The 25,588-nt window shown below is 47.9% G+C and overlaps 2 protein-coding genes across 6 annotated transcripts; one reads left to right on the forward strand and one right to left on the reverse strand.

Moving 5' to 3' along the window:
• Positions 1-1,077: 1,077 nt before the first annotated feature.
• On the reverse strand, positions 1,078-10,128 carry ramac (RNA guanine-7 methyltransferase activating subunit). Of its 5 annotated transcripts, none has more exons than XM_023817316.2 (4): positions 9,612-10,128; positions 2,484-2,633; positions 1,904-2,062; positions 1,078-1,752 (listed from the first exon to the last, which is right to left on the reverse strand). In XM_023817316.2, the coding sequence occupies exons 2-4, from the start codon at positions 2,630-2,632 to the stop codon at positions 1,557-1,559; spliced, it is 504 nt and encodes a 167-aa protein (XP_023673084.1). In that variant the 5' UTR covers position 2,633; positions 9,612-10,128; the 3' UTR covers positions 1,078-1,556. The 5 variants fall into 5 exon arrangements, with proteins under 5 accessions (XP_023673084.1, XP_023673082.1, XP_072554382.1 ...); XM_023817314.2 differs by lacking the exon at positions 9,612-10,128 and adding an exon at positions 2,736-2,896 and having other exon boundaries at positions 2,484-2,653; XM_072698281.1 differs by lacking the exon at positions 9,612-10,128 and adding an exon at positions 2,748-2,894 and having other exon boundaries at positions 2,484-2,631.
• On the forward strand, positions 3,426-23,846 carry LOC111846761 (homer protein homolog 2-like). Its single transcript, XM_023817311.2, has 9 exons — positions 3,426-4,075; positions 12,112-12,268; positions 15,972-16,103; positions 16,246-16,338; positions 16,883-17,022; positions 17,429-17,585; positions 17,829-17,939; positions 19,693-19,773; positions 21,943-23,846. Exons 1-9 carry the CDS (start codon positions 4,071-4,073, stop codon positions 22,129-22,131), a joined length of 1,065 nt encoding a protein of 354 aa, XP_023673079.1. The 5' UTR covers positions 3,426-4,070; the 3' UTR covers positions 22,132-23,846.
• Positions 23,847-25,588: the final 1,742 nt, after the last annotated feature.

The raw sequence follows: 25,588 nt of genomic DNA on the forward strand, positions 1-25,588 counted from the left end.
AGGCATCAGACATCCTAGCTGTAAGATTCCTTAAATCACATAAGGTGAGTTCTAGGGAAATTTTGCAAATGAAAGATGTGTCCAAAATTATTTGACTTATTTTAAATAGGGGTATGTTTGGTGTGTGGCCATGCAGTGGGTTGAACTCACCCAGAATGCACCCTGCCTTAGGCTCCACCCTTCCTGAACATAAAAGCCTACAGGAACACCATGGGGAAAAAGTACCAAAATGCAGCTTGACATCCTTTACGATGAGAAGGAGAAACAATGTCCAAGCTGTAGGTAAAGGACCGTGTTTGTGGGTGAAGGAAATTTGTGAGCGCTGAGTGTATTTACCTGCTTGGCACTTTTCACTCAGCTTATTTATCTGGATGAACTTATTAAATTTTCTCCACATTTACACAGCTGCACAGTTAAGCTGCTTATTCAAGGGTGCAAGAGCAAGCCCCACCCCCACAGGACCTTCTGGTCACGTGATCAGCCAGCTGTCTACTTCTCTTTAAATCTTAAAGCATCTCATTGAAGCTGTTCTCTTGCAATGTACTGATATAAATCCAGTCTATTGTATAATAGCTAAATAAGAATCTCAGTTAACCCTTCCCCGGAGGCTCCATCCCTTCTCACCTCACATAGCTGCTGCATCGGATATCTGGTCTTCCTCATTTCTCCTCTTTTCAGAGCACTTGGGTACAGAGCTAGAAAACACCGCCATAAGCACGTTCAGCCATCATGTGACCATGTGCAGAATAATGCACTCCTGGAGGTCACCTGATCATTCTTTCTGGCCTCCAGGACACTGTCTGTCTTGCCTTCAATGCTCCAGTGACTGCGGCGATGCAGGGTGCGCCCCGCGCCCCCGACCCTGTTTAGCTAGCATATTAACATCTTCCATATTACATGAAAATTCTGACGGACAGAGACAATCGCAAGCCAATCTGACATGCAGAGTTCACATGCATTTACCACAAGTTATTTCACCTGAAAGATGTTCTAAGTGGATAAATCCTATGACATCACCATGTTAGCATTACTTTAAAATGGATTTCATCTTTAGACAATAAAAGCACAACTCAAAAGTTCATTTAAATCAGTCTGAAAACTTTTCATTGTGAAACCTGACATTCCCAGTATAGAAATGATACAAGAAAAATATACAGACATGAAATATGAAAAAGAGTCCAGTCCGAAGACAAAAAAACATTCTTTGCATTTGTTACAGTGCCCTGATATAAAGAAAACAATTAATCAAACCTAAAGTCTAGTTTTTCTTGGGCTACTAAACCTGCAAACGTCAATCAGTTGTGGCAGCGACTCGAACCTTGGTCTCCAGAGCTGTGACGCATCCGTGCAAACCACTGCGACACCAAGCCCAGCAAGAAAAAATCATATCAACTACAAAAACTTATACAGCATAACCATACACCATCGATCTGTACAACTCCAGACTATCATTTACTTAATTACACCAAATGGTAGACTCTTTCCCGAAGACATTATCTGGATCACAGCATCAACGGTGTGTCTTCATACGTCATTACTTGCTCCTATGGCGGTCCTCAGTATCGGTTGTTAGGCGGCCTCTGGTTATACGAGTTGTGGCCCTGGTTGTAGGAGTTGTGATGCCCTGTGTGTGGGTAGTCCCGCCCACTGCCATGACTCCAGCGCCTGTCTTGCCATTGCTGGGAACCCCGCTGGTTCCCTGACCAGCCCCTGCCTCCATCATGTCCTCTGTATGGACGTTGTTCATGGTACCTACAAGCAAATAGCACAAGTTAAGTATTCGTAAACATATAAGACGTATTCTCCTAGCTGACTCTTTATATTACCAAGTTTATGAAACCAAAGCACTGAGCCAAGATATTTATTGATCAGTTTTTGTCGCATATAATTATGAGCGCTTTACCGATTGTGGTGACCACCTCCGCGACCTCTCCATTCCTCCACTATCGGCGGGGGATTCGACGGCCGCTTGACATACTCCTGATACTCCTGGTCTTCGGCCGTGAATCTGTGGGCGAACTGCTCCTCGTAATCAGAGATCGGTTCGGGAGATCCGGAAGTCCTGAGAATTGAAAAACGTGTACCTCATGTGTTCAGGTGATGTACGCGTGGTCCCAAAGACATAGGTTTGGTTTCAGCACTGGTAGGGACTAAATCAGTTCCGAACCCCCGCCCCCAAAAAGCACGCGGTACTCCCAAGATATTGGTAGGGACACCTCCCTACCATCCATACCCAGATCAACGCCGTTGCACGGTCCTTCTGATTGCATGAATCTCGAGAAAAATTTCTTTGGCTGCCTACACAACATCCTTACAAGTGGAACTACCTTAAGATCTTTGTTTACATGCATTACCAACTGCTGTATAAATAAAAGGTAGCCTACCAACACAGCATTAACAGACTATTAATGAGGATGCCAACCACTCGAAGCGGTTAATAAAACATTCAATACCCTTAAAATGTTAGTAAAATGTTAATTTACTGATTGTCGCCAGCCCCCAGCCCGCTCCAGTCCTCTGCCGTCGGCGATGGATGCGAATCACGTCCAAGGTTTTCCTGGCCGTCTTTGGCCGCGAAGGGGGCGGCGAAGCGCTCTTCTAAATCGGACGAGGACTCTGGGAAGCCAGACATTCTGAATGGGGAATCACAAAGCTTCCTTAGGTCATCCAGACAGCCGGCTAGCACAACACAGACACACGTCAGCTATTAGAGCCTAGCCGGAAAGCAAACTTACTTAAGTTTTACTTTTTAAAATCCGAAAGTTTTGACGGTCTGATAATTTCGCACTGAGGCTATCGAAAACCAGCATACGTCTCACTAACGTAGCCAGTGATGAAACTGACCCGGGCCCGCGAACGCTAAAAAGTGTCACACAGGCGTAACAGTTTATCTGCTCCCCGATGGCTGGATGATAAATGGTTCCGGAAATCAAGTAATACAGTAGGAGGGTTAACACTCAGTACAAAGAGTTCCTATTATGAAATATTACATAATGTATTCTTCTGCTTCTTCTAAATATGATTATATCGGTCATGATATAATAATAATAACAGCAACAACAACAATAATAATAATAATCTCGCCCCCCCCCCCCCGGAATTCCAGCTAAGATTGAAATATGCGTTTGGTTTCAAGACAGTTCCATTAAACACAATCACACGCATACACACAAACCATTTAGTACGTAGCGTATATGTATTAACTGGCAACAACATAGGCCAGTTAATAACAGTGATTTTAACTGTACTTTTAAAGAAAAAAAGACAGTACTTTAATGGGGTGATCTCGTTTGTGTGTGTGTGTGTGTGTGTGTGTGTGTGTGTGTGTGTGTGTGTTTGTGTGTGTGTGTGGTGACTGAACGCGCGTGCATTCGTGCGATCAGTGAATTTACTTTTCCGCTTCCATATATGACATAATATTCTGGTGCATTGGAATGCCTTTGCATTCTCATTATCTAATAAATGTAACACGCAATGGCATTTCTGCGGAGCACCAGCTCTGAAAGAGACATACTATTTGAAAAATATTAATTACACACTAGTTACTGTTCGGTTCGAGTCCCTGGAGACAGAGGGCAGGCTTCGTGTCAGGAGTATGTGGGAGGCTGTTGTGATAAGCAGGTGGGATCCGCTCAGTGTCGCTGCTGTGGCCGTGTGCCTCACTTGTAATTGAAGCTCACCAGGGAACGACGGTATCTACCACTGCTGAGATGTATTAAGCAGTGTAATACAATTTAAGAGCTTGACATTTTAGCGTCTAATCAGAAAACACTAACGTCAGGGAAATTGTTTCTTCTTTATCTGAGACGTTTTTTTTTTGAATGACATGAGCTTCACAGTGGAAAGAAGGGGAAATGATTTACAACGGCGAAAAATCTGCCGCTTAGAGCACAGTGTGAGTCACTCTTAAATTTCAGTTTTATTTTTATTGCTGGCTGCTTGAAGAGACTGCGATGGGCACAAGAAAAAACTGAAGGTGGATTTATTTCATTTATCATTTTTTTTAAATAACAAAGTTCACCACAGATTCCATTTTAGACCCTTCAGTCTAATTACAAAAGTCCGTGGAAATGGGGTGAGTACTTTTCTTTAAATTATGTCAAATTGAAGTGCATATTTGGACACTCGTGTAATAGTTAGACATATTTCAATCTGAAATTCCCATTTATTAGCCTAAAAAGACCTACCGATATGTAGAAAAATCCATCGATATGGTTTTCACACGCTTTGCGGTGTTTTGTTGTATACGGTTTAATTATGAGACTAAAGCCATTCTATACGAATTTCAGCAAACTAAAACATGTGAGAAGGATTCCGACATCCTGCTGTAGAGTACGTAAAGTTAAGAGTGTGTTTTTATTAAATGAGGACGCTGAAAATCCGCGATAAATCCTGCATAACGCAAGGTCAATTTTGCATGCTTGTGTGGTCAGTTTAGACTGCCGAGAGATATTATGGACGAATGTTCTGGTCATCATGTTTCCGATAATTTGCTATCGAATCCGACGGATTTCTTCTAATCTACGTATTAAATTTCACAAATGTATAATGCATTTTCACCTAAGCTTTAGAAGCAAGCAAGAAGTAATACTGGAAGTTTGAATTAATGATCCACCTGCATCAAGGTAGACAAACCGTGCAGTAAAATTCCCAATCGTTAGACTCTGGATGAGTTTTTTCCAGTTCTCACAAATAAAAAGTAACGTAACAGTAAGTGCAGAACATCCTTAAGGCTGATCGTCCGTTGCATATTTTGCTACGCAACATTGTGGTTTTCTCATCGAAGGGGTTACGTGTCCCTAATCGATCAAGTGTGCGATAGCCATTAAACTCAATCGAATGCTTCATTATTAGGTAACAATCGACATCCGCTGTTATGTATAGTGTTGCGTGTTTTTTTATGAATGGATTTTGAATGATCGTAGGCGCACAAGACTTCTGTATACTAGCACAAAGTTCAGTGCATCCATAGAGGTTCAACTTGACTGTAACCTGTCATTTATAACATCATGTGCAAAAATTTGCGTATTACTAATTTATTGAACGTTAATGAAATGCATGGGATTATACCTCTCATAACACGGTTTAGAGGTTCGCTTTATTTGCCTCAATAGCAAAGTTGTAAATTCAGTCGACCTATATGTGCGTTACATAAAGCATTGCATTGATAATTCAGAGAAGTTACTTAACTTTATTTGGCACACAGAAAGATAAACCTATCCAGGATAAACATATAGTTATGACGGGGTTATAAGCTGAAAACAGTGGCATGCTCATATCTGCAGGGGTAGTCTAATTATAAAATGCAAAACAGTTAATCGGTTTCGTGGTCTAAACTAACGCCATTACTTTTAAACTTAAATAAGTCAATAATTAGGTTAGATAAAAATCGACAAGATAAACTACCCATTTATACGCTTAAATATAATTTCTTGCTCTAATTTCTTTGCTTTATCCTCAATTAGTTCAACGTCGTCAAACTTAACTTGTTTCTAAGGCGAACATTGGTAACTCTACCGGACTGTTAAGTGAAAGATTTACAGTGTTTTAATGCGGCACGTTAATTCGATACCCCGAAAAAGCAGAATGCAGTAGATCTAGGCCTTAAATATAGACATTCTTCTTGAAGCATTCCTGAAATGCGAGGCAGCTGGTAAACCAGCCTGACGGGGTTCAAAACAATAGAAAATGGTCTGTTGTGTTTTATTGTGAGATCTGATGAAATAATTGTAAAAATCAGAATCATAATCAGTGCATTATTCGCCTGCTTACTTGTCTCTTTAGAAATATCTCTTGTATTTTGCCAGAATTTAAAAGATATTTTAAAGTACCTTTCACATGATATCTGTAATTTAGAAATTTGTGTCCTTAAAACTGATCCCAACGCGCTGTATTTTCAGAGCCAGCGAGTACAGCCGAGGTGATTTTCGGTGGAATTGATTTTAAATATTTTCCTCTCCTAGCGCTTTTTAGCCCCCCGGAGCTGTGTTTGTCGGCGATTATAGATTAACTGCATGGTTCAAAGGCGTTTTAGTTTGCTGTTGTACTCGTTTCTCACTCGTTTCTTATCAGCCCCCCCTTTGCGCAAATATGACCCTTGCCGCATAATTAGACTCTGCTAACGTTTACTTGTATCTCACAAGTGCTTCCTTCTAAAATATTCCAGATCTCCCATTCTCTGTAAAATACACCCATTCCCTTATTACGCAATAGCAGGCATGGAGGTCTCTGCCTCTGCCTGGTTTGTGCGGAGCTAAGGGGCCAATTTCTTCGGAGAGTCACGTGGAAAAGGTTTGACAGGGATTTCCCTTTTTAAATAAGAAGCAGGAGCAGCCGTCCTGTGCACGGGGAGGGCAGGGGGGAGACCACAGAGCTCAGAGCTGTTCACCACACTGGTTAGGGCTCTCCAGGGTTCCTGCATTTTGGGAAGGTTTCCCAGGGATGGAGGGGGCACCCAACTGGCTGATCTTACAACTGATGGCAAATTGTCTCTAGTTGCAACGACCCGGAATTGTGTAACGATTACCCAGACGAGGGAGATAGACTGCTTCGGACAGAAAGCACAAGGAGCAGATGGTGGGAAATGGTGCTGTTTGCTGCCAGGTTCTGCAGGGATACAGACATCTTCAGTCTTGGCACAAATTATGCAGTGAAAGGACCCCCCCCCCCACACCTAGACACACATATACACAAACTTATCCACATTGGAGCTATGCTATAGCCTGATCAGAACTCTGCACGTGTGAGTTCATTTCAGCAGACATGCCATTATTCGTTGGATAATTAATTGATTCCAGTGGTCAGTGGGGTCAGTATCTAACAGTGGGGATTGGTATCCTGTCTGTGGACTTGCATGTTCTCCCTGTGTTTTCCTCCGGAAACTCTGGTTTCCAAAGACATGAACTGGAGTCTCTAAATCACCAGTAATGAAAATAAATGATATCTCACTTGTTCATAACCACTGTAGATTGATGGTATCAAACAGCCATCTTGGATATTTGCGGCGGTAAATAGTCACTAATTTCTTTTCTCCCAGTCTGGACAGCGTGTCTGTTTCCAGAATTTTCCTCAATAGCTATTTTATCAACATCATGGTTAACTTTGATTATTCTGAGGTCCTGTGTGCTCTGAATAGCAGGTCTGTCCTGCTCTGCTGCACCTTCTGGACTCTTTCAGCTGATAACAGCTCCAGCAGTTGAAGGTACCTCTGTCCCAGCAGGTCCGACACTGCATCTTGAAATCTCCAAGAATGTCAGTCTGAGGAGCTCTGAAACTTAGCCCACCGTGCATTTCCTTTTAATCTAAAGAAGTACCTGTGCACATATCCAGTGGAGTTACCATACTGTCATTTTTGGTTGGGAGACTCATTTGACCGTTTTGATAAGCTTGTGGAGAGAAATTTCTCGGTTCTTGCTTTTTGTTCTGCAGAGCATTAATCAGAAAAACACGGAGCCACTTCAGAGTCTATTTCTGTAGGTGTTAGATGAGACACATCCGTCCCGGTTTGCCACTGAAAGGTTCCTCCCTGTTGGGTGGAATGTTGAACTTTGGTTCTGCGTTGGCACCTTCACTTTTTCCTCTCAGCATGGCTTCAGTAGCTTGTGAAGATGTACTTCGTGCTGCTGGCACACAGCCGCTCAAATCTACCAGCAGATCCCCTTCAAAACGGCCCAGGACCATCGGCCTGCGATTGCTCGTCTAGGAGGATGTTTCTGTAGGTGATAAATGGAAGCCACCAAACGCAGCATGTCCATCCCAGACTCCTTCTTCCTCTAGATATTGCAACCCACTCATCCACTCCCTCCTATGGTTTCTGATGTGCCAGAAATTGGATCTCGCTCAAAGAGGAGGACAGAGGTTGCATTTCAGCTGGCGTTTTTCTGCATTTTTGCTCTGTGGAGATTGAGCTGAGCAGGCCCCCCCCCATTCAGCAGCAGCCTCAGAGCATGTTACACCCCCTTCCCCAGGTATGACCCAACCAGCTGCCCATGTTGTGTTTTGTCCTCGCTGGGAGGCCTGACTGTGACAGGTCAGGCCTGCAGGAGCTGCTCCTCTGTCATGTCTGCCTGCAGCACTGCCAGGCATCTCAGGAATGTTCCTCGTGGCACCAGGTCCAGGTTACCATGCTGGACCTTCCTGCAACACCAGCCAGACCTGTGTTCGGATGCTCATTGTGTCTGACTGGAGCGACCTGCTGCTCTTTACACGTCCCAAGACAGAAGCATCTCCGGCCCCTGGGGCAACCGCACCGGTGCAGCCCTGGGCAACACCTGAGGGACGTCTTCCGCTCTAGTGACAGACAGACAGGTTCCTGTTCGCCCAGCTGAATGCCAGCTAAAGGTCAGCGGGCATCATCGATGGACAGCCATGCCAAGCGTAATGATTCATGATGGCCTACCGTGGAACAAGCTCCGCCCATCCATGGTCACACAGCTGAAGTGAATCAGAACCTCATAAAGATGGAGGGATATCGCCTCAATCGGGCAATTTCACACCGTCTCTCTGCGGCTGTCAGCACAGCTTAGCTCTGTTTACAGCTAATAAGGAAAAATGCAAGGGCAGCTTCCTAGTTTCGCCCACAGCCATCACTCTGCCCCCATCCCTGCATTACTCTCTTTGGGTCTCCGCTGCTCCCAGGCACCTTTGAAGGCCACACTTCAGCGTGACGGCCGGTCTCCTAGCCGGTGATTCAGCGCCCATGCGCTGGGTCGGTTGCTGATAACACAGCTCCCATGACCCCACATTTCACATGTACGGCATGGAAAAACACCAGCCCACCCCATGCCTGGTGATCAGCAGAGAAGCTGCCCCATAGGAGCAGCCCCCCCTTGGCAGTGTGTGATTGGCTGTGTGTGATTGGCTGTATATGATTGGCTGTGTGTGATTGGCTGTGGACTTCAGCTATAAAATCAGTCCCACAAGCCTGGTTTGTCGTTCCTCTGCTGCTGTTCCTTTCGCGTTGAATCACATAGTTCTGCGCCGATAGGTCGATATTTCATTTTCCAAATAAAAAATAATAATAAATAAAAACCGATGTAATGTCAACATTCCATAAAAAATATAAAACAATGTAATATCTTCATTCCGCCAAGTATAAAAAGATGTAGCAACTACATTCCACTAACCTAAGTTAAAAAAAAACAATATAACATCTATATTCCACTAAAAATAAAAAGCGATGCAATGTCAATATTTCAATAAAAATAAAAAACGATGTAACGTCTTTTTTCCACTAAAAATAAGAAAATGATGTAACGTCTATATTCTGCTACCCCCCACCCCCCAACGCTGATTAGTAGAATAATATAGACATTAAGTAATTTTTTTCCCCTCTCATTTCTCTTTAAACTTTCTCTTTAAAAAATTGCTCAAGTTGCCCCCGTTGGAGAGAAGCTCCTAGCCCGTGACCCCCGAGTTATTTAGGTTTGAGAGCCCTGATCTGCACAGTAATTTCATGGGGCCACTTATAATGAATTACGCTGCTTGAGCAGGTTTACAGTGACTCTCTCCCTCCATCTCTCTTTGGCTTTACATTTTGAGTCTTTTTGGCTTGAACAGGCACTCAGAACATTTGACTTGATGCTATATTTTCCCTCCATTCATCCACTTACCATGTGCACCTATCCCAGAAAGAGCAGGACGTCAGACGGAGCGTCAGCTCAGATCCTGCCAGTCGAGGCCTCCCTGTAGCACAGAGCCACTGGTCCGTTAAGTTCTAGGTTTCCTTGTTTGTCCTCACTGCAGAAATGTTTTTTGTTTATAGAGTCAAGCTGTAAGACGCACAGAGGCTACAGGTAACTCACAAAGCGGCTGGAAGGAACCGGGAAAACTGCATGTGTTCTCTGATTGAAAGGCTTTTATGTTCTGACTGGCCTGATGCAGCAATCAGCCAGTCGGTTGGTTCGATGGCTCCCTGTGCCCCCAGAAAGGCGTGAGCGTGAGGCTGGGCATGGAGGAGCTCTCACACTCTTGTGTTGGCCTCCATGAATCTGCAGCCTGCCACCTTTTCCTGGAGCTGTAAGCACTCAGGAGGAAGTCGCACCTTCGTCTCGCACGTTCGCGATCCGCGGCGAGGCTTTGCTAATGGGTCAGGAGCGGAGCAGCAGGGGTGACCTTGTCCTCAGCTGCAGTGACGACCCGCATGTGTTTGCACCTATGCTAATGAGCCCAAATTTCTATATTTGCGCGGTGCCGCTAGCTTGTGTGCCAGCCAATCACAGCAGTGCCCCGTCGCTCGGCCTAGAAGCAGAGCCACTGGGAAGGTCGCTCGGTCCCAGCGACCGGCTCTGATTGGTGGCGTTGACGGTGATGTGTATCGCAAATCACCACCTCGTCCTTCCCGGAGGGAGAACAATCTCAGGCATAGTCAAGGTAGCGAGATTTGCGGCAAACGTTTGTGGGTACCTTTATTTTTAGGCCCGTGGTCCAGGGAGAGACAGGCCGTTATTATCTTCAGCCGAGCCTTTAAATAGGCGAGCTTTATTTTGTTTGTAGTGTGTACTTAAGCCGAGAGGGGAAGCGGATCCGTCGCTCATAAGTGGGTGTCGATCAGGGACAGTTTAGGGCACTTTGGACCTACTGAGAGCCACCACAAGCCCCGTCTGGTTCCTGTTATCTGAGACCGGGCCAGTATGCACCATGTGAACCTACAGGCACAGGTCCAATCACACATAGCACAGACGACCCCCCCCCACCAAAGAATGCCGTCTCCTCCCCAGCCCGTTTCTGCTGACTGGAAGGCAAATCTGCCCTGTGTGCTGAGAGCGTGAAACATCTATGGTAATCCATCAAGCCCCCCCCCCCCCCCCCAGCAGAACATCATGAGGAGTTTAACGACCACTCTGACTCACCTCCAGTGTCAGAAAGCCTTCTGAAAGAGCCCTCTGGAGGTAATAAGGTGAAGATTTTCCGATTACCTAAATTAAAACGCACTTTTATAACATCTCCAAATCGCCATGGACCCAGCAGGACTACCCTTGTTGCCGATAATAGAAGAACAATATTGAAATTATGTCTATTCTTTTAAAACATTATCTGGTAACAGGTACCAGAGACGTAGTCTAACAGCCCAATAACAATTACAGTTGCGTGATGTGAACAGATATCCAGTACAAACACAAACTGAAACACCTTAGTCATGAACTATCAGGTCTACAAACCACGCCACCAGTCTGTGTGATTAGGAGTTGAAGGTGGCCATCTTTGAGGTCTTGTTCTTTACTGTAAGTCTGAATGATACATCATGAAGTACCAGTGTGAGAGACTTTTACCAGGAAATGAGGTACGACACCAGACTAGTAATGACTGTGTTTTTATGCTGGGATCTCCTTCACGATCATAAAGATGCAAAGTGGAGATCCAGGTCAAGGGTGGGTTGGGGGATCTTGGGCATGGGTAAGGTGGCCAGACTCTGAGACCAGCAGTGGACTGGGGGGCCCCCTCACAGCAGAATCGGGCTTAAGCGCTTTCTGAATAGCCGTCTACGATTTTCAGGGGTTACGAGGTGGTCAGCAGGAAGGCTTTCCTGCTGCCAGAGGGTCCCGTTCCACCTGGTTATTTTAAGCCGGCGTCTCTGTGGGAACCTCTCTGGCCGAGGACCCGATGATTCATAAGACAGGAACCTGTTTAGTGCTTCTGCTGGAATCTGGTTCTGCGTGTGTCACTGCATAATGCCGTGCAGCCTGATGAGGGCAACCACACACACACACACACACAAACACACACGCACTCACCCACCCAATGCAGGGCCAGATAGAATGCAAATACTGTGTACCCTCTCCCAATCCTCACATACTTACCCCAGCCCTGACTTTTTCCACGGGAATGGCACGCCTGCTATTGACATCAGCATCCAGCCTGCAAGCCGGCGTGTTGATGGCGCTCGCTTCCCATGTGAGCTCGTGGGTTCCGTCACATTAGCGCTGGTCTGAACCCAGAGCGGGGTCCATGTGACCAACTCAATCCACTCAGACGACCCCTCCACGATGGACGGAGCCCCATGGCGTGACGATGGCGATTCCAGCAGCGCTAGACATTCTTTACATTTCTGACAATAGTTTTGCTTTTTTTTTTCCCCTCATGGCCTCGCTTCCACTCTCCTGTGAACCGCAGAGAGCAGCCAATCTTCACCACCAGGGCTCACGTCTTCCAAATCGACCCGACCACCAAGAAGAACTGGGTCTCTGCCAGCAAGCAGGCCGTCACCGTCTCCTACTTCTACGACAGCACACGCAGTAGCTACCGGGTCATCAGCGTGGATGGTTCCAAGGTGAGCGCCGGGGGGGGGGGGGGGCAGAACGGGCCAGGCTCTTAGTGGTGTCAACAGCGGAACCCAGAGTGATGGGGGTTGACAGATGTGGGGGGGGGCTACTTATTCCCTGATTCCACAGCATAGAGTTGGGATTCTGCTCCACCCTCCCCCCCCAAGAAACGGCACAGCAAAATTGACGGTCACCTGAATTTTGGCCCAGACACTACACTCAATGATGCCGGCGCCAGGCTGGGGGGGGTTGCGGTGCACTGTGGTCACACTGCTGAGTGGATGAATGTTACAGAAATGTTATATGAATGTCAGAGAGAGGGGCAGAGGGCAGGAATAGGGAGGAGATTACAGAACACCCTCCCCCCCAGAGAAATAGAATGGTCCTCCCCGCCATAAAATGCGTCCTGCCGAACGCGGGAAACCTGGCCCAGCCTCTTTCACGGTCACCGATTTTCACACTCCCTCAGATCCGCTCCCGGACCTGCTGTACAACTTTCCACACTTTGATTTGCTCTCCAGAAAACCAGTTGCCCTTAAGCGGGGTATTTCCCCAAAGCCGCGAGTAAATAACTCATTAGCGATAAACTCATTTGCACGCCTTCTGCCTCCTGACTATGGGCTCCAGTGTCCACTGTGCGCTTTTACCCTGCAGCCCTTCGAGCCTCTCGCCACAAATCCCCGGCCGTCCGACCCCCTTCACAGCCATTCCCATCATCCCTCTGGCCACCAACACTCACCGCCAACCATGCTAACTTTAGCTTCTCGCAGTCCGTCACAGTCCAGGCTGATCTGCTGGAGTTGGGGGGGTACCGGCCACAGGCTGGGTTTGTGAGGCTCGCACGCGGTGGTGGGTGTGGTAGTAGGTTCCCCCCCAGCGCCACTCCTCTTGGATGGGGAGAGTGGGGTCCGGCTTCATGCCTTACGGCCCACACAGGGCTAGCTACTTCTACAGGATGAGGTCAGTGTAAACCTCGGATACCTGCGTGATAAGATTAGCGGAAGGGGCCCGGGCAGCCAGAGAGCGGCCGATCTAGGTTGCTAATGGGCGCCTCGCCTTCGGACAAGCGTGCAGCTTCCGGGCCGCCTGCTAATGGTAGCTCTGTACGCTACATTTCCCCACAGTCAGAGATGAGCTTTTGATCAAATTTCAGGCGACACCGGATATTATTGCCAGAGAGAACCCCCCCGCCCTCATCTCCGCAGGCGCCTTCACAGACTTGCTTGACAGCTCCAGCTCCTCTCCGTCTAACATCGGCTGATGTGTTTGTTTTTCTGGCCTCTTCGTGTTGCCCCGCCCCCCTCCTAGAAGCCTGCAGTAGCACCCTAACAGCACCCCAGCACCCACTCTCCATTACACACCAGTAACCGAATCACGCCTGCTCCGTCCCACCACCAAAGTAGGGGACGACAGAGGTGCAGATGAGTCGGCCGTCCGTCCGTCGTACGATGGGGTCACCATGATGAGAGGAGCACAGATCCCGTCCACTGCACCGTGCCACTACCCCCCCCCCCCCCACACTACGTAGGGAGTGCGAGGGACGTGAGAGGGAGAAACGGGAAAGGATGCAGTGAGTCAGCATGAGGACATTCATGACGGAAATCATTGTTCTACTTTGATGGTACTTGTGGGAGGAGAGAGCGGGAGAGAGTGAGAGCGAGAGAGAGATAAGAGATAGAGAGAGTGAGAGATATAGAGACAGAGAGTGAGAGAGACAAGGAGAGAGACAGAGTGACAGAGAGAGAGACAGAAAGAGACAGAGAGTGAGACAGAGTGCCTTAGTCGCTGTTCAGCCACTCAGTATTTATCACAGGGGCTGCACACAGTTTCTCCAGACGTATGCCAAAGCTCGGTCTGCTCCTCCAAGCCCTGAAATTAACACCCATCTGGTGCACTCCTCTGCATGTCCTATGCTCCTGAGGTAGTCTGGTGCTCCAATGAGGAGTAGCGGCAGTCCCGAGGATTAGGCCTGTCTGCGACAGAGCCCCAGTTTACGATAATCTCAGACCAACTGGATTTCATCCTGAGAGAACTTGAGGTCATGAAGTTTTCCAGGCTACTGGGTCAGTAGGTGCTGCCTTCACCCTGGGTGCTCTTCAGGGAACTGCCCAGAGCTGGACGTAAGATCTCACACACCTGACATCCTGAGGTGCTTATTGGAGATGCTTCCAAACACAGAGTACCAAACAACCTATAAATGCAATGATTTCACTTTTTATTTTTTCAGCCACGATTTGTTACAAGCTTCAAAAGCAAAGACACGTGATTCCGAGCCCCTTAATTCCACCACATGTTCACTGTGTAACGGAATGTGAGCGACGGGGAACGAGAATGTTATAATAGATGTGAAATATTTACAGTTATCTAAACGTACTGCGAGTGTTTACATAGAGGAGGATGGACTGTTATTTGAGGATGGGGATCAGGAGAAGATTAGAAGGTACAAAATTCCTGATCACAGTGGATCCTCCCTGCAGGCGGCGTCAGGCTGTGCAGTGCAGCCCCTGAGCCTTCAGTCCGCGATGGCCCTGCATGGCGATCAGCACTGCGATCAGCACTGCGATCAGCACTGCGATCAGCATTCCGCAGCCCAGCTGGCCCCTTTTTTATTTTAAATTATAATGTTGTGACTGGGGTTTCTTCCCCTCTCTAGCACTAGATGCAGCTGGCCCTGTCAGTAAGGGAGTCTGGGGCTTTTTATAGGCTGTTGGGGCGTCTCCTGCCAGTGTCAGACAGCGGGAATATGTGCACTCAGCAGGCTTCTGGCAGCAAAGCGGCCCAGAGGTCACTGGCCTTGCAGGCCTGGGGTTCAGGTCGCACACAGCACATGTGCGTCAAAATCACCAGGGTATGGCGAGGCGCTGACTCCACTAGCCTGTCATTTCGGGTCCTCGGTTCCGACCGAGAGACACCATGTTGCCTCAAGAAGGGAGATGCATCTTCATTAAACTGCCGCCTGTTTCATCCTAATTGCTGTAATCTGCACCTCCACGTCCCGCAGGGCAGACGGAGGGGGGTGCAGGCTGGCCCGCCGTGCTCGACGGCTCATGGGTCTCACTCCAGGCTTGATATACAGCAGCCCCCCCTCCCGTCCAGCCGTTCAGCATCATAGGAATCCACTGTGCGGTCCCTCCCCCAGCTATGTCAGAACATGCAGCCTGCGTGTTCTCCAGGTGTTCTGCTGACGTTCTATCTGAACTCTGATTCCCTCCTACAGCCCAAACACATGTGCGTTTGCCCGTCTGCTAACCCTTAAACTCTCCAGTGTATCACTGTGTAACTCAATGTCTGGAACATTCCACCCTAACTGTGACACTCTTACAGAGTTGGACCTTAACTGTTGGAAGAGGTAAACAGTAATTAGTGCTCAGCATCCATTTATTTATGATACTTTATTGATCCCTGTGGAGTAATTCTGTTTTTGCCCACCCCATCATGCCCTCCAGGACACGTGTAGGTGAGAGCGAGCCTGGCAGTGTGACTGTTTGTTCTGCTGAAACTGGGCAATCATAGGCACAAAGGCTTAGCCCGCAGAGACACATGCTGCCCCCCCCCCCATTATTGCAAATCCTTACTGTTAATTCATCATTTAGTGTGATGTAATACGTAATGCTATGCTCAAACTGAGAGATGGATTCTTTTCTGAAGGAGGTGGGACAGTTTTCCCTGATATAGCGTCCTTCCCAGCCGGTTTCACTTTTCTTATGCCAGGTGATCATCAACAGCACCATCACGCCCAACATGACCTTCACAAAGACCTCGCAGAAGTTTGGCCAGTGGGCCGACAGCCGGGCTAACACCGTCTTTGGCCTCGGATTCGCCTCAGAGCAGCAGCTTGCTAAGGTGAGAGGGGGGGCGGCTGATCGGGCCGCAAGCTATCGCCCAAATGTTCACCCCCCCCGTCCTGCCCCTTGGGCATCTTTGGTGCAGTTGAGTGGTTATAGTCTCTTGTCGTGTTTGAGTCTGTTTTCTCCTTTACCTGCAGTTTGCAGAAAAATTCCTGGAGGTAAAAGAGGCAGCAAAACTTGCTAGAGACAGATCTCAGGAGAAGATGGAGACCTCGAGTAATCATTCCCAGGTAGGCTGAAGGCTTGTGGACACCCCCTCACTTTGTGATTGAGTCACGCTAGGCCCAAGTAAACGTGCCGTCCCCGGAGTGGAATGGAGACATTCGCCACGGAAGCCCACCAGGCAAAAATTAGGGAAAGTCGGGATAAAGGTCAGAGAATATGCCAGAGGTCCAGCTAGAAAAATGCACTCAGCTTTGCTGGAAAGATATGGAAGGTGGAGCGGTGTGAGAGGGAGGGAGGGGCAGGTGAGGGGCTCTCGGGTGTCAGCGGTGAGCCAGACTCCCATCATGCCATGCAAGAGTCACTTTACTGCCTGTCAATACGGATCAGGTCCGGTGAAGCCTCCTTGGGCTCCTCGCATCCATCCACCGGCAACAGCAGTCCCATGCTTCCTGTGAAACCAAATTCCGGCTTGCGTCGGCATTCCGGGTGCAAATTGATCGAAAGAATCAGTGGATACTGAGCGTTACTGGGCCCCGAACCTCCTGTGGGCAGCTCCTCCCACGTCTGACGTCGCCTTGCCGCCCCCTACCCTCCCTCTTCCCGGCGCAGGAGTCAGGCAGGGATACCCCCTCATTGGCGCAGCCCTCTAGCATCAATGGCACGGACGACGAGAAGATCTCACACGTGGAACCGGAGGACACGGTGCTGAAGAGCGAGAATGAACGTCTGCGGTCCGCTGTGGAAGAGGGGTAACCGACCTCATGCTCAAAGGCACAGTCACCCCAGCTGCCGTAACACACACACACACACACACACACACACACAGCCTTTGGGATGGCAAGCATTCTACTGCAGACTGTCACTCTGTTATTACAGACAAATGCAGACCAGATCCGCAGAGGAGGAAAGCATAAGTCCTCCATCTTTTATCTGCAGTAGGACATGCGAGATGTCAGGTGATACAAACAGGCGGTGATGTCATCATCAGCCACCCTTCCTGCAGAACTGACATTTAAAGCTAATTACTCCCTTAAGAGGGCGCTTCATTGGGCCCTATCGGAGTGTGCCACGCACTCAGGCGTGAGAGCCGGCGGAGGTCACTCTGCCACGCGCGATGTGTCTGCACACCGTACCAACCTCTCCGCCCTCCCCTAGAAACGCCAACGCCCACAAGCTGGAGACGGAGCTGCAGGCCCTGAGGGAGAACAACACCCGACTCGCCGAAGCCTTGCAGGAGTCCAACAATGGCGTGGAGATGTGGAAGCAGCAGCTGGCTGAGAGCAAGCAGGACGGCGACCAGCTAAGAGCCAAGGTCACCTCCTGCCATCTCATTCAGCCAGTACTGCAGAACCCATGGCACATGTAACATAACTAGGCTCATATTAGCTATAACTGAGGCCTCTTCCTGTTATTTACTGAGTCATATTACCTGAAATACTACAAAAGATATGAATGGGGACATTTGTGGACATTGATATCTAAGCTTATTGATGTGCAAGCAGGAGGCAGCAGTGTGTGGGATTCTGCTGATGGCTGTCCGTCTCCATGGCTGTAGATCGTGGAGCTGGAAGCGCAGTGCAAGGAGATCGAGGAGGAGAAGAGGAGGAACGCCCAGCTGGCCAAGCAAGTGGCTGAGCTGGAGGCCGAGATAGACGAGAAGGACAAGGTGAGACACACGGAGACACCCAACCAAACACGGCCGCTGAGCTTAACCTGCCACTTCCCTGCAAGTTTGCTCTGCTATTGAACCTGCCATTCTCTTCACCTTTTGTGGGTTCTTATTGTGGCATCTCGGAAGGATTCTGTGAGTCGGTAGCACAGCAGAGAGTCGGTCAGTGTCATGGTCTCCCCAGCAGAGAGGGCGCTTTTGGGGGCCACAGCGGAGTCGGGGGTGGGGATGAGGGGGAGTAGGGTATCATTGAGCATTTAGGGGAAATTTGAACACATGGCTGGGTCCCAAATTGTCCTACAGGAAGTGATTAAGCTCCAAGAGAAAATGTTAATATCGACTCTTCTGAGCAGTCCTGATGTCAGCGTCTCGTTGGGTCTTGAGGGCCAGTGATGTTTCCGTTTTCCTCCGCATAAAGATGAACGACTCACTCAGTAAATCCATCCACGTGATCCGTTTCTCGACCCTATGTTGTTTTTGTCTTTATTGGACTTTTGGCTGGATTTTGTGGAGGTTTTCTCTTGAAGTCACTACCTGGAATAATACATCTATACATCTGAATCTATTTTAAAATTAACTTAGTGCATACATTATACGAATCTCATTCATTCTCGGGACAATCCACCCACTGATCTTCGCTTATCCCGAACAGGGTGCTGGGTGCAGTGATGATTGCTCACATACGTCATAGATCACCAACCAGGAATCGACAGCTGTTAGCTTATTTATTCTACAGCAGCAGTAACAGCAGATAGATGAACGAATATGACGGTGGGGTGACTGATACCCGATCTGGCTGAATGTTGGCATCCTCTGATCAGTCGTCACAGTCAGCCATCTCCTGGTCTCTTTTTTTAATAAGTTTATTATTTAACCAGTTCATTTCTTCCACTGAGGCTAAAGTCTGAAACAAATCGTTTGTGAGTCTAGACTCTGCATGTTTTATTTGTTTTTTTCTTGATCTGTTCTTGCACCCAGAACATGAATAATGGGCTTTTTTACTTGGAGGGGCTCTCGCTCTGTGGCTTGAATCGTCATGCATTCTGTCTCGTTCTCAGCAGGTGGTGAGTCCGTTTGTTCTGTGTTTTCAACAAGGACCTTGCCATGCTTCTAAAACCTGCAGGTGGATATTTTTCAGAACCGGATTCTCCTTCTGGCCTGTGCAACAGCTGTTTGATGGCAGTGGGCCCACTATTCAGTGGCTTCAGCCTGCCATCTCCTAGTGTAATGTAATATTTGACCAACAGGTGGCACAGTGGCTAAGGAACTTCTGCTCAGACGGCCGCAGGTTAAACTCCAGTGGATCCTTTTGTTGTAAAATTTTAAAAAAGTATCTAACCTGAAATGTGTTGGGAAGAAAAGTTCAGTAGAACATTCCAGCACTCGAAAGCGTAGAGTTTAAATGATATTCACATTATTCAAGGCTTCCTGGTAAAAGCATCTGCAAATAAAATGACTGATTTTCTATTATTTAAGAGACACCATACATTGTTTTCTGCTCTGCTATTATCTATGTCACATTAACTATCTTTTTCATAACTTATTTCCGTTCTCTTTTAAGCTTCCCTAACCTCCCCATAAGGTGTGATTGCATGTGGGGGTCCACTGACGGACTGGCATCCCGTCCAGGCAGCACCCTGACCCCCGTACCCTGTGCTTCCTGTGACGTGTCGCTGTCCCCGTCCCCAAGTACAGGGAAAGCAGCTGGGAGCATCTGCTCGGACGTGTTGACTGTCTGTGTGTCTTGCAGGAGCTGACTGAACTGAGGAAGCAGGCTGAGATCATTCCTAAACTGATGGACGAGTGTGAGAACATTAACCAGAAGCTGGAGGTAAAAGGCATCGGATAATTTCAGGGGGGGGGGGGTCACACGTCACTGCTGGGGACAGCACAGCCCACCGGTGATACGGCGGTAACCCGGAGGAGCGCGGCGAAGCAGCAAGGCATGCGGAGTGTGGCACGCGTGTAGCTGCCGATGTTCCGGCTTGCTGAGGGAGGGAGTCAGGGGCCACTGCGACAGCCACTCAGCTATGAGTCACGGGGAGCCGAGTCACTGCGAGGCTCGCTGACTCTCAGGCGCTCAGCGCAGAAAGACCAGTATTGGGCGGTAGCGACGAAGCTATTAGTTTAACTACATTTTCTAGTAGCTTGCCTGTAGCGTCGCTGATTTCTGAATCAAATTACTTTCCAGTAGTTACGTTATTTTCATATTTCATTCATTTTGATCAAGTAGCGACGTAGCGTCCACGAAAGCTACAATTTCCAGGACATCTCTGAGAAAAGCAGAGGTTTCCTCTGCAGTATGATATTGAAATGCAACAATCAGACAGAAATAAAGCATGTTCATGAGCAACCTTGTACTCTGCTTCTACTGCCTGTCTATGGAAACACGCATGCGTATGGCAGCGTCATGAGATCGACACTTCAGTTTCAATTTCTGTCCTGAATGCACTGCGGCTGTCTGTGTAAGCGATGCTGCTCACGTGACTTAGCGGCACCAGGCAAGCAAATAGGCTCACTTGTGCGCACACGCACACACACAGTTTAATATTTACAATAAAGTATTGAACTAGTGGGTCGCGACAATTAAACAGCAGAGATAGTTCGAGGTTTAATCAGCAGATGGCGTTTATAACATCCATATTACTGCAACCCACACACTCGCAGTGTCGCCCCGTTTACTCCTCACACACACAGTGGGTGCACGCACACGCACGCACACTACGTACAACAATAAACATTAACGATTATACATGACATAACACACAGCACATTTATAATCACACAGCGGTACTGAGAACCATTTACAAGCTGGCATCAGTCCAACATACCGCGCTGCCCGCCGGTACCTCCGCGCTACAGTATTTATTTACTTAGAGACTTTGCCCAAATTCTGTCCTGGGTTTTAACTAATTAATAAATAAAAAACACTTAAAAGTAATGAAAATGAATCCAGCTTTACCAATTTGATGATGCATCCACCTTAGTTATTAAAAAGTATAGATACAACACAGGGGTCCCCTCCCCTTCCATCCCATCCCCCCAGCACTAAAACATGGTGTCGCATGTCGTCCGTAAACACAGTTTAACACGGTTCTTAAACACAAAGTTCATTTGTAACTTCAATCGACTTGTTTAATTGGGGTCTGAAGAAGTTTTCTCATTAAGGGAGGCCCTGAGGAAATAAGATGGCTGTTAATATGGTTTTTCTTTTCCCTAGAAATTTTTTATTGATTGGTTTAAACCTATAGCCATGTCTTGCCCATCGAACACTACACAGTAGCTTTCATTTGGTACTAAATAGTTTGTTTACTAGAGTACTGGTTTACCTAGTAGTAGGCCAATAACTTTTTTTTTTGTTTTATTCCCAAAAGTAAGCTTTTATTTATGCCTCGATGCTTCACATAACACAATGTCTACGCCGTTAAATCATGGGTTTTTCTTTAATAAATGTCTTAACCAGTGTATCTGACTGTCATTTTGCACTGATCTGGTATTAGGTACAACGTGAAGTAGCTTCTGATGTAGTAAACCACTTTTGCCATATTTGTGTAACTTAGCTTGCTATATTTCTGTGGGTGGTAGCTTTTGTGTTGTGAAACTTAATTTATTGTTGAGTAACTGATAGCTTAGCTCACTACACTTTAGAAGTAGCTTGCCCAACACTGAGAAAGACACACTGCCTATATCTGGAATGGTCAGATGGATGGATGGATGAGTGGATGGATAGAGGGACAGATGGAAGGATGAATGGATGTCAGATAGATGATGGACAGAGGAATCAATGAAAGGATGTATGGATGAATCCTGGATAGATAGACAAATGGATGGATGGAGAAGATTACTAGTGGTCGTACTTTTCAATAACTACTGTTCCCACCAAATACACACAAATAATGTCAATGTTCAATAGTTATGTTTTTATAGTAATAATAGTAGCGATATTTTCAGTTTCATTGCATATGGCTACAGAACTGTCTTTTTTCTTTGTGATTTGTAGCTGGCCGAGACAAAGAACAAGGAGCTGGAGGACAGGATGGAAACCCTGCAGGCCGACATCGAGGACAGCCACCTGAAGCAGGACCAGCTGCGTGTGGAGCTGAAGAGGTTCACCGACATCCTGGACGGCAAACTGGACGAGCTGCACGAGTTCCGGCAGGGGTTGTCCAAACTGGGGATGGATAACTGAGAGAACTGGCCAGGGGCACCCCTCCCTCCGAGAAAAGGCAGGAACAGAGAGGAATTTACCCGCTGACTACAGCGCTCTACTTACTCAGATGTTCTCACGCTGGCGTTTTGATTTTTTTTTACAGTTGAACTGATAGTTCTCAGTTGTAACGCTGCTGCAATGAGCCATTTCCTGGCAGATGGGGAGAGGGGGGTGGGGGGGTGACGAATGGGTGGCAGATTTGGTCTCAGATGCCAGATAAACTCTCTGTGCCTGGCTCTTTCCACGGGGGGCCATTTAATGACGTGCGCTGCCTCAGACGCACACGGTACGGCGCGGTAATACGGCAGAGCAATAACAGGGAGGGCTGCACGCCGCCCCGACCCACGGCCAGGACCTGCCGGACGGCGGCCATTTGTGATGTGGAAAATGAAGCCTGGAGCCAGGCTGAGTGCCTCGCCGGCGACCTCCGGTGGACACGATGACAGCTGGGACTACATGCACATACACAAACTGCACGGCATCTCAAAGTGCCTCAGGTCCGCCTGCTCGCAAAAGCACCCCCTGCTCAGGAGATCTCAATAATTTAATACTAGCAAGTCTAATTAAAATATTATAAAAATGATATATATATGTGTGGGCGTGCATGTCTGCAAGAATGAGGTGATCTACACAGTACATACACATTTGTTGTGCATTACTATGGATGGAGAATGAAGATCCAACCCAAAGTCAACAGTCGACAGTCAAAACACTACATGGAGGTGGACCTTCAACATGAGCATGAACATGCAACGCAAATGCGGACCATCCGCAGCAGCATATGAATGCGGACGTGCAACACAACCATTAGCACAGAACAGGAAAGGACGGGCATTCAACATGTACATGAACATACAGGGTGAAAGTGGACGAGCAACCTGAACATGAAAGAGCAGATGCAGGTGGACCTTCAGAAGAAACATGAACAGAAAAGATGATGGTGGATCTTCAGAAGGAACATGGATGTTCATGAGAATGACCAGGGAAGTACACAGTGATTCCAGGCTCCTGCAAAGCCCACCAGACAGAGAGCTTCTGCTGAGGCTGTGACGGTGCATCGTGAAGACGGTGTGCAGACTCGTATGTGCAAAGGAACATGAGGACTATAGCCACATGTCAGCAGAAGGCTGAAGATTTGCTGTGTCCAAGGCGGACTTTCTACACAGCCGCGCGTGCATGAGTGTGTGTGTGTGTGTGTGTGTGACATGGGAAGGGTGGATCCGTAAAAAACAGTACATCTTTCAATTAGTAGTTCACATGAGGGGTGTATTTCCTGCAGTACTGTGTCTTTGTGGTGATTTTACTTTAAAGTTTTTTTTTCGTGCTGGGGTGGGTAATTTATATACCAGTATTAAGTATTAACAATTAATAATTAACAAATAACAGCCCACGCGAGCCTTCAGTGCAGGGAAGATGGATATTTATGTTGGTGTCTGCAGACTTGTCAGTGAACCACTGACCCCCCCCATCTCTGGGTGGCGGGATTCCTACAGGACACATGCTCCGGGGAGGCAGATTACATCCTGCTATCTTTGATAAACTTCTATCATCTACAACAATATAGTGCAGTGTTGGTAATACTTGCCCTTTTCCTTCCGTGAAAATCCTTTACACTGCAGTGATCTTTATTTCACTTCTGTACCACAAATAGATAATTACTGTTAAAGTATAGTTTCATTAAAAAACGTGGCGTCTGTCTGTCTTTTCTTCAGCGATGCAAGGTAAGCAAGAGGATCGCATTTATAAAATGTGCCAGGACTCAAAGAAGCAGAGTTTCATGCATTATCTGTATATATACCGCTTGACTGTTTAGGTTCGAATACGTTTATCTAGGGGATAAGTGCAGTTCCCTCCTGGCTGCGAATCATGCTGCCTTCTGCCAGCAGACTAGAGGGAGAGAGCGCGTATGGAGACGTTTACATATTGGGCCCGGAAGCTGAGGTCCTGTTCACACCGCCTGCGACGCTGCAGTCTCGCATGTCCGTCAGCGACTCCCGCCGACTCATTCCCCTGCATCTGCCGTCATGTGGGAGGGAGACTCCGGCAGTTCCGCGGCACCGCAGCCCCCAATCCCACGCCCCCCTCCCGCGTTGCTGTGACGAGTGGGCGAGATGGCGGAATACAATTAAAACCGCGTCGCAGAGATGCAACCGTGGGGTACCTCCGCAGAGCCATCCTGTTTCCATAGCAACGCCCAGTTGCTGGGATCCATCTGCACTCCGCGTGTGTGGCCGTCACCCATGGCGAAGCCCCCCCACCCCCCGGGGCGTCCCCTCCCACGGCCTCGGCTGTGCCGAGGGGTCCGCTTCGGAGCTGGCTCGCCAAGCCTATTGGGCAGCGACACGGGACCGGCGGAGAGCAGCTGCTGCTGCTACTGCACTCAGGAGGATGAGAGGGCGTTTGGGCGGATGAGTCAAGGAGCCCCCCCCCCACACCATGCAGGGGCGATCTCCAGCCCATCGCTGTCAGGAGGACCGGCAGCCTGCGGTGCCCGGCCCCAATCCCGCACGATCCACCTAGTCCTGTAATACCCCTGTACTGACCGTCTAAAACAAGTAATCCATTTTTTAATCCACCAATTATGGAATCCACTCCTACCACAATGAATTTTAAGTAATTTATTAGAGTTATAAGTTTAGATTTAAGATCCCAAAGGAACCTGGAATCTAGCAACATGCGCAAAGATAACACTATGTGCTGTATGAGGGCCACCCAGTCCCTTCCGGGGAAAATGCAGCGAGGACACTGCAGCCACGGGATGGCGGTGTGCATGCAATACCTGCTCAGGGCCAGCAGTCACAGTCTGACTACATTACAAGGCATGATTCTCTCCCCACATCTCACAATCCGAGCCTGGAAAGTCAACACATTCCCTTGTAGATGGCGAGCTCTGATTTACATCCCCCCCCCCCCCCACTTCTCAACAGGTCCTATTTTTAAGCTCTTAGGCTAAGTATAAAGCCTCGATGCTAATGTCCCGTCTTCTGATGTGACATGAAACCCACACGCTACACGAGTTGCTACCCGATGAAACCTATGTCCTGGACTTATGTGGGCATACTAGCGCTCTCATGCGTGACAAATAAGATTATCAAACAAGAGCTCGAGCAAAAAAAAAAAAAAAAGCATTTCAGTGGAAGCAATGAAGCACCTGAGTCAGTCAGGTGTCGTCAGAGAGCAGCCATTAGTGAGAAGCGCTGCCAGCTCTTTCCGGAATGGTCTTTCCTGGAGAGCCTTGCTTCCCACTTCTGTCCCCTGAATATCACCCTTTAAACGGTCGGAATCTCTTCATTTCCAACCCCCCCCCCCCCCAACCCTGCTTCTTGCCCATTATATTCTCAACCGCCTGTAAATTCCTCATTCCTTGGTTAATAGGCATCTACAGAGAGGATGTGTGGATCCTGCATCCCCTGTGTCTTGTCCTTTAGGTAGGAAA

Source organism: Paramormyrops kingsleyae, chromosome 13 (genome assembly GCF_048594095.1).
Source record: "Paramormyrops kingsleyae isolate MSU_618 chromosome 13, PKINGS_0.4, whole genome shotgun sequence".
Lineage (NCBI taxonomy): Eukaryota > Metazoa > Chordata > Actinopteri > Osteoglossiformes > Mormyridae > Paramormyrops > Paramormyrops kingsleyae.

What these genes read in the sequence shown, in the direction of transcription:
- ramac (XM_023817316.2), bottom strand. Translation starts at nt 2,632, where the DNA reads ATGTCTGGCTTCCCAGAGTCCTCGTCCGATTTAGAAGAGCGCTTCGCC. An exon ending in CTGGGGGCTGGCGACAATCA is followed by an intron (nt 2,063 to 2,483) that starts GTAAATTAACAT and finishes TTCAATTCTCAG; the next exon opens with GACTTCCGGATCTCCCGAAC. An exon ending in GGAGGTGGTCACCACAATCG is followed by an intron (nt 1,753 to 1,903) that starts GTAAAGCGCTCA and finishes ATTTGCTTGTAG; the next exon opens with GTACCATGAACAACGTCCAT.
- LOC111846761 (XM_023817311.2), top strand. An exon ending in CGGTCCGCTGTGGAAGAGGG is followed by an intron (nt 17,023 to 17,428) that starts GTAACCGACCTC and finishes GCCCTCCCCTAG; the next exon opens with AAACGCCAACGCCCACAAGC. An exon ending in ACATTAACCAGAAGCTGGAG is followed by an intron (nt 19,774 to 21,942) that starts GTAAAAGGCATC and finishes TGTGATTTGTAG; the next exon opens with CTGGCCGAGACAAAGAACAA.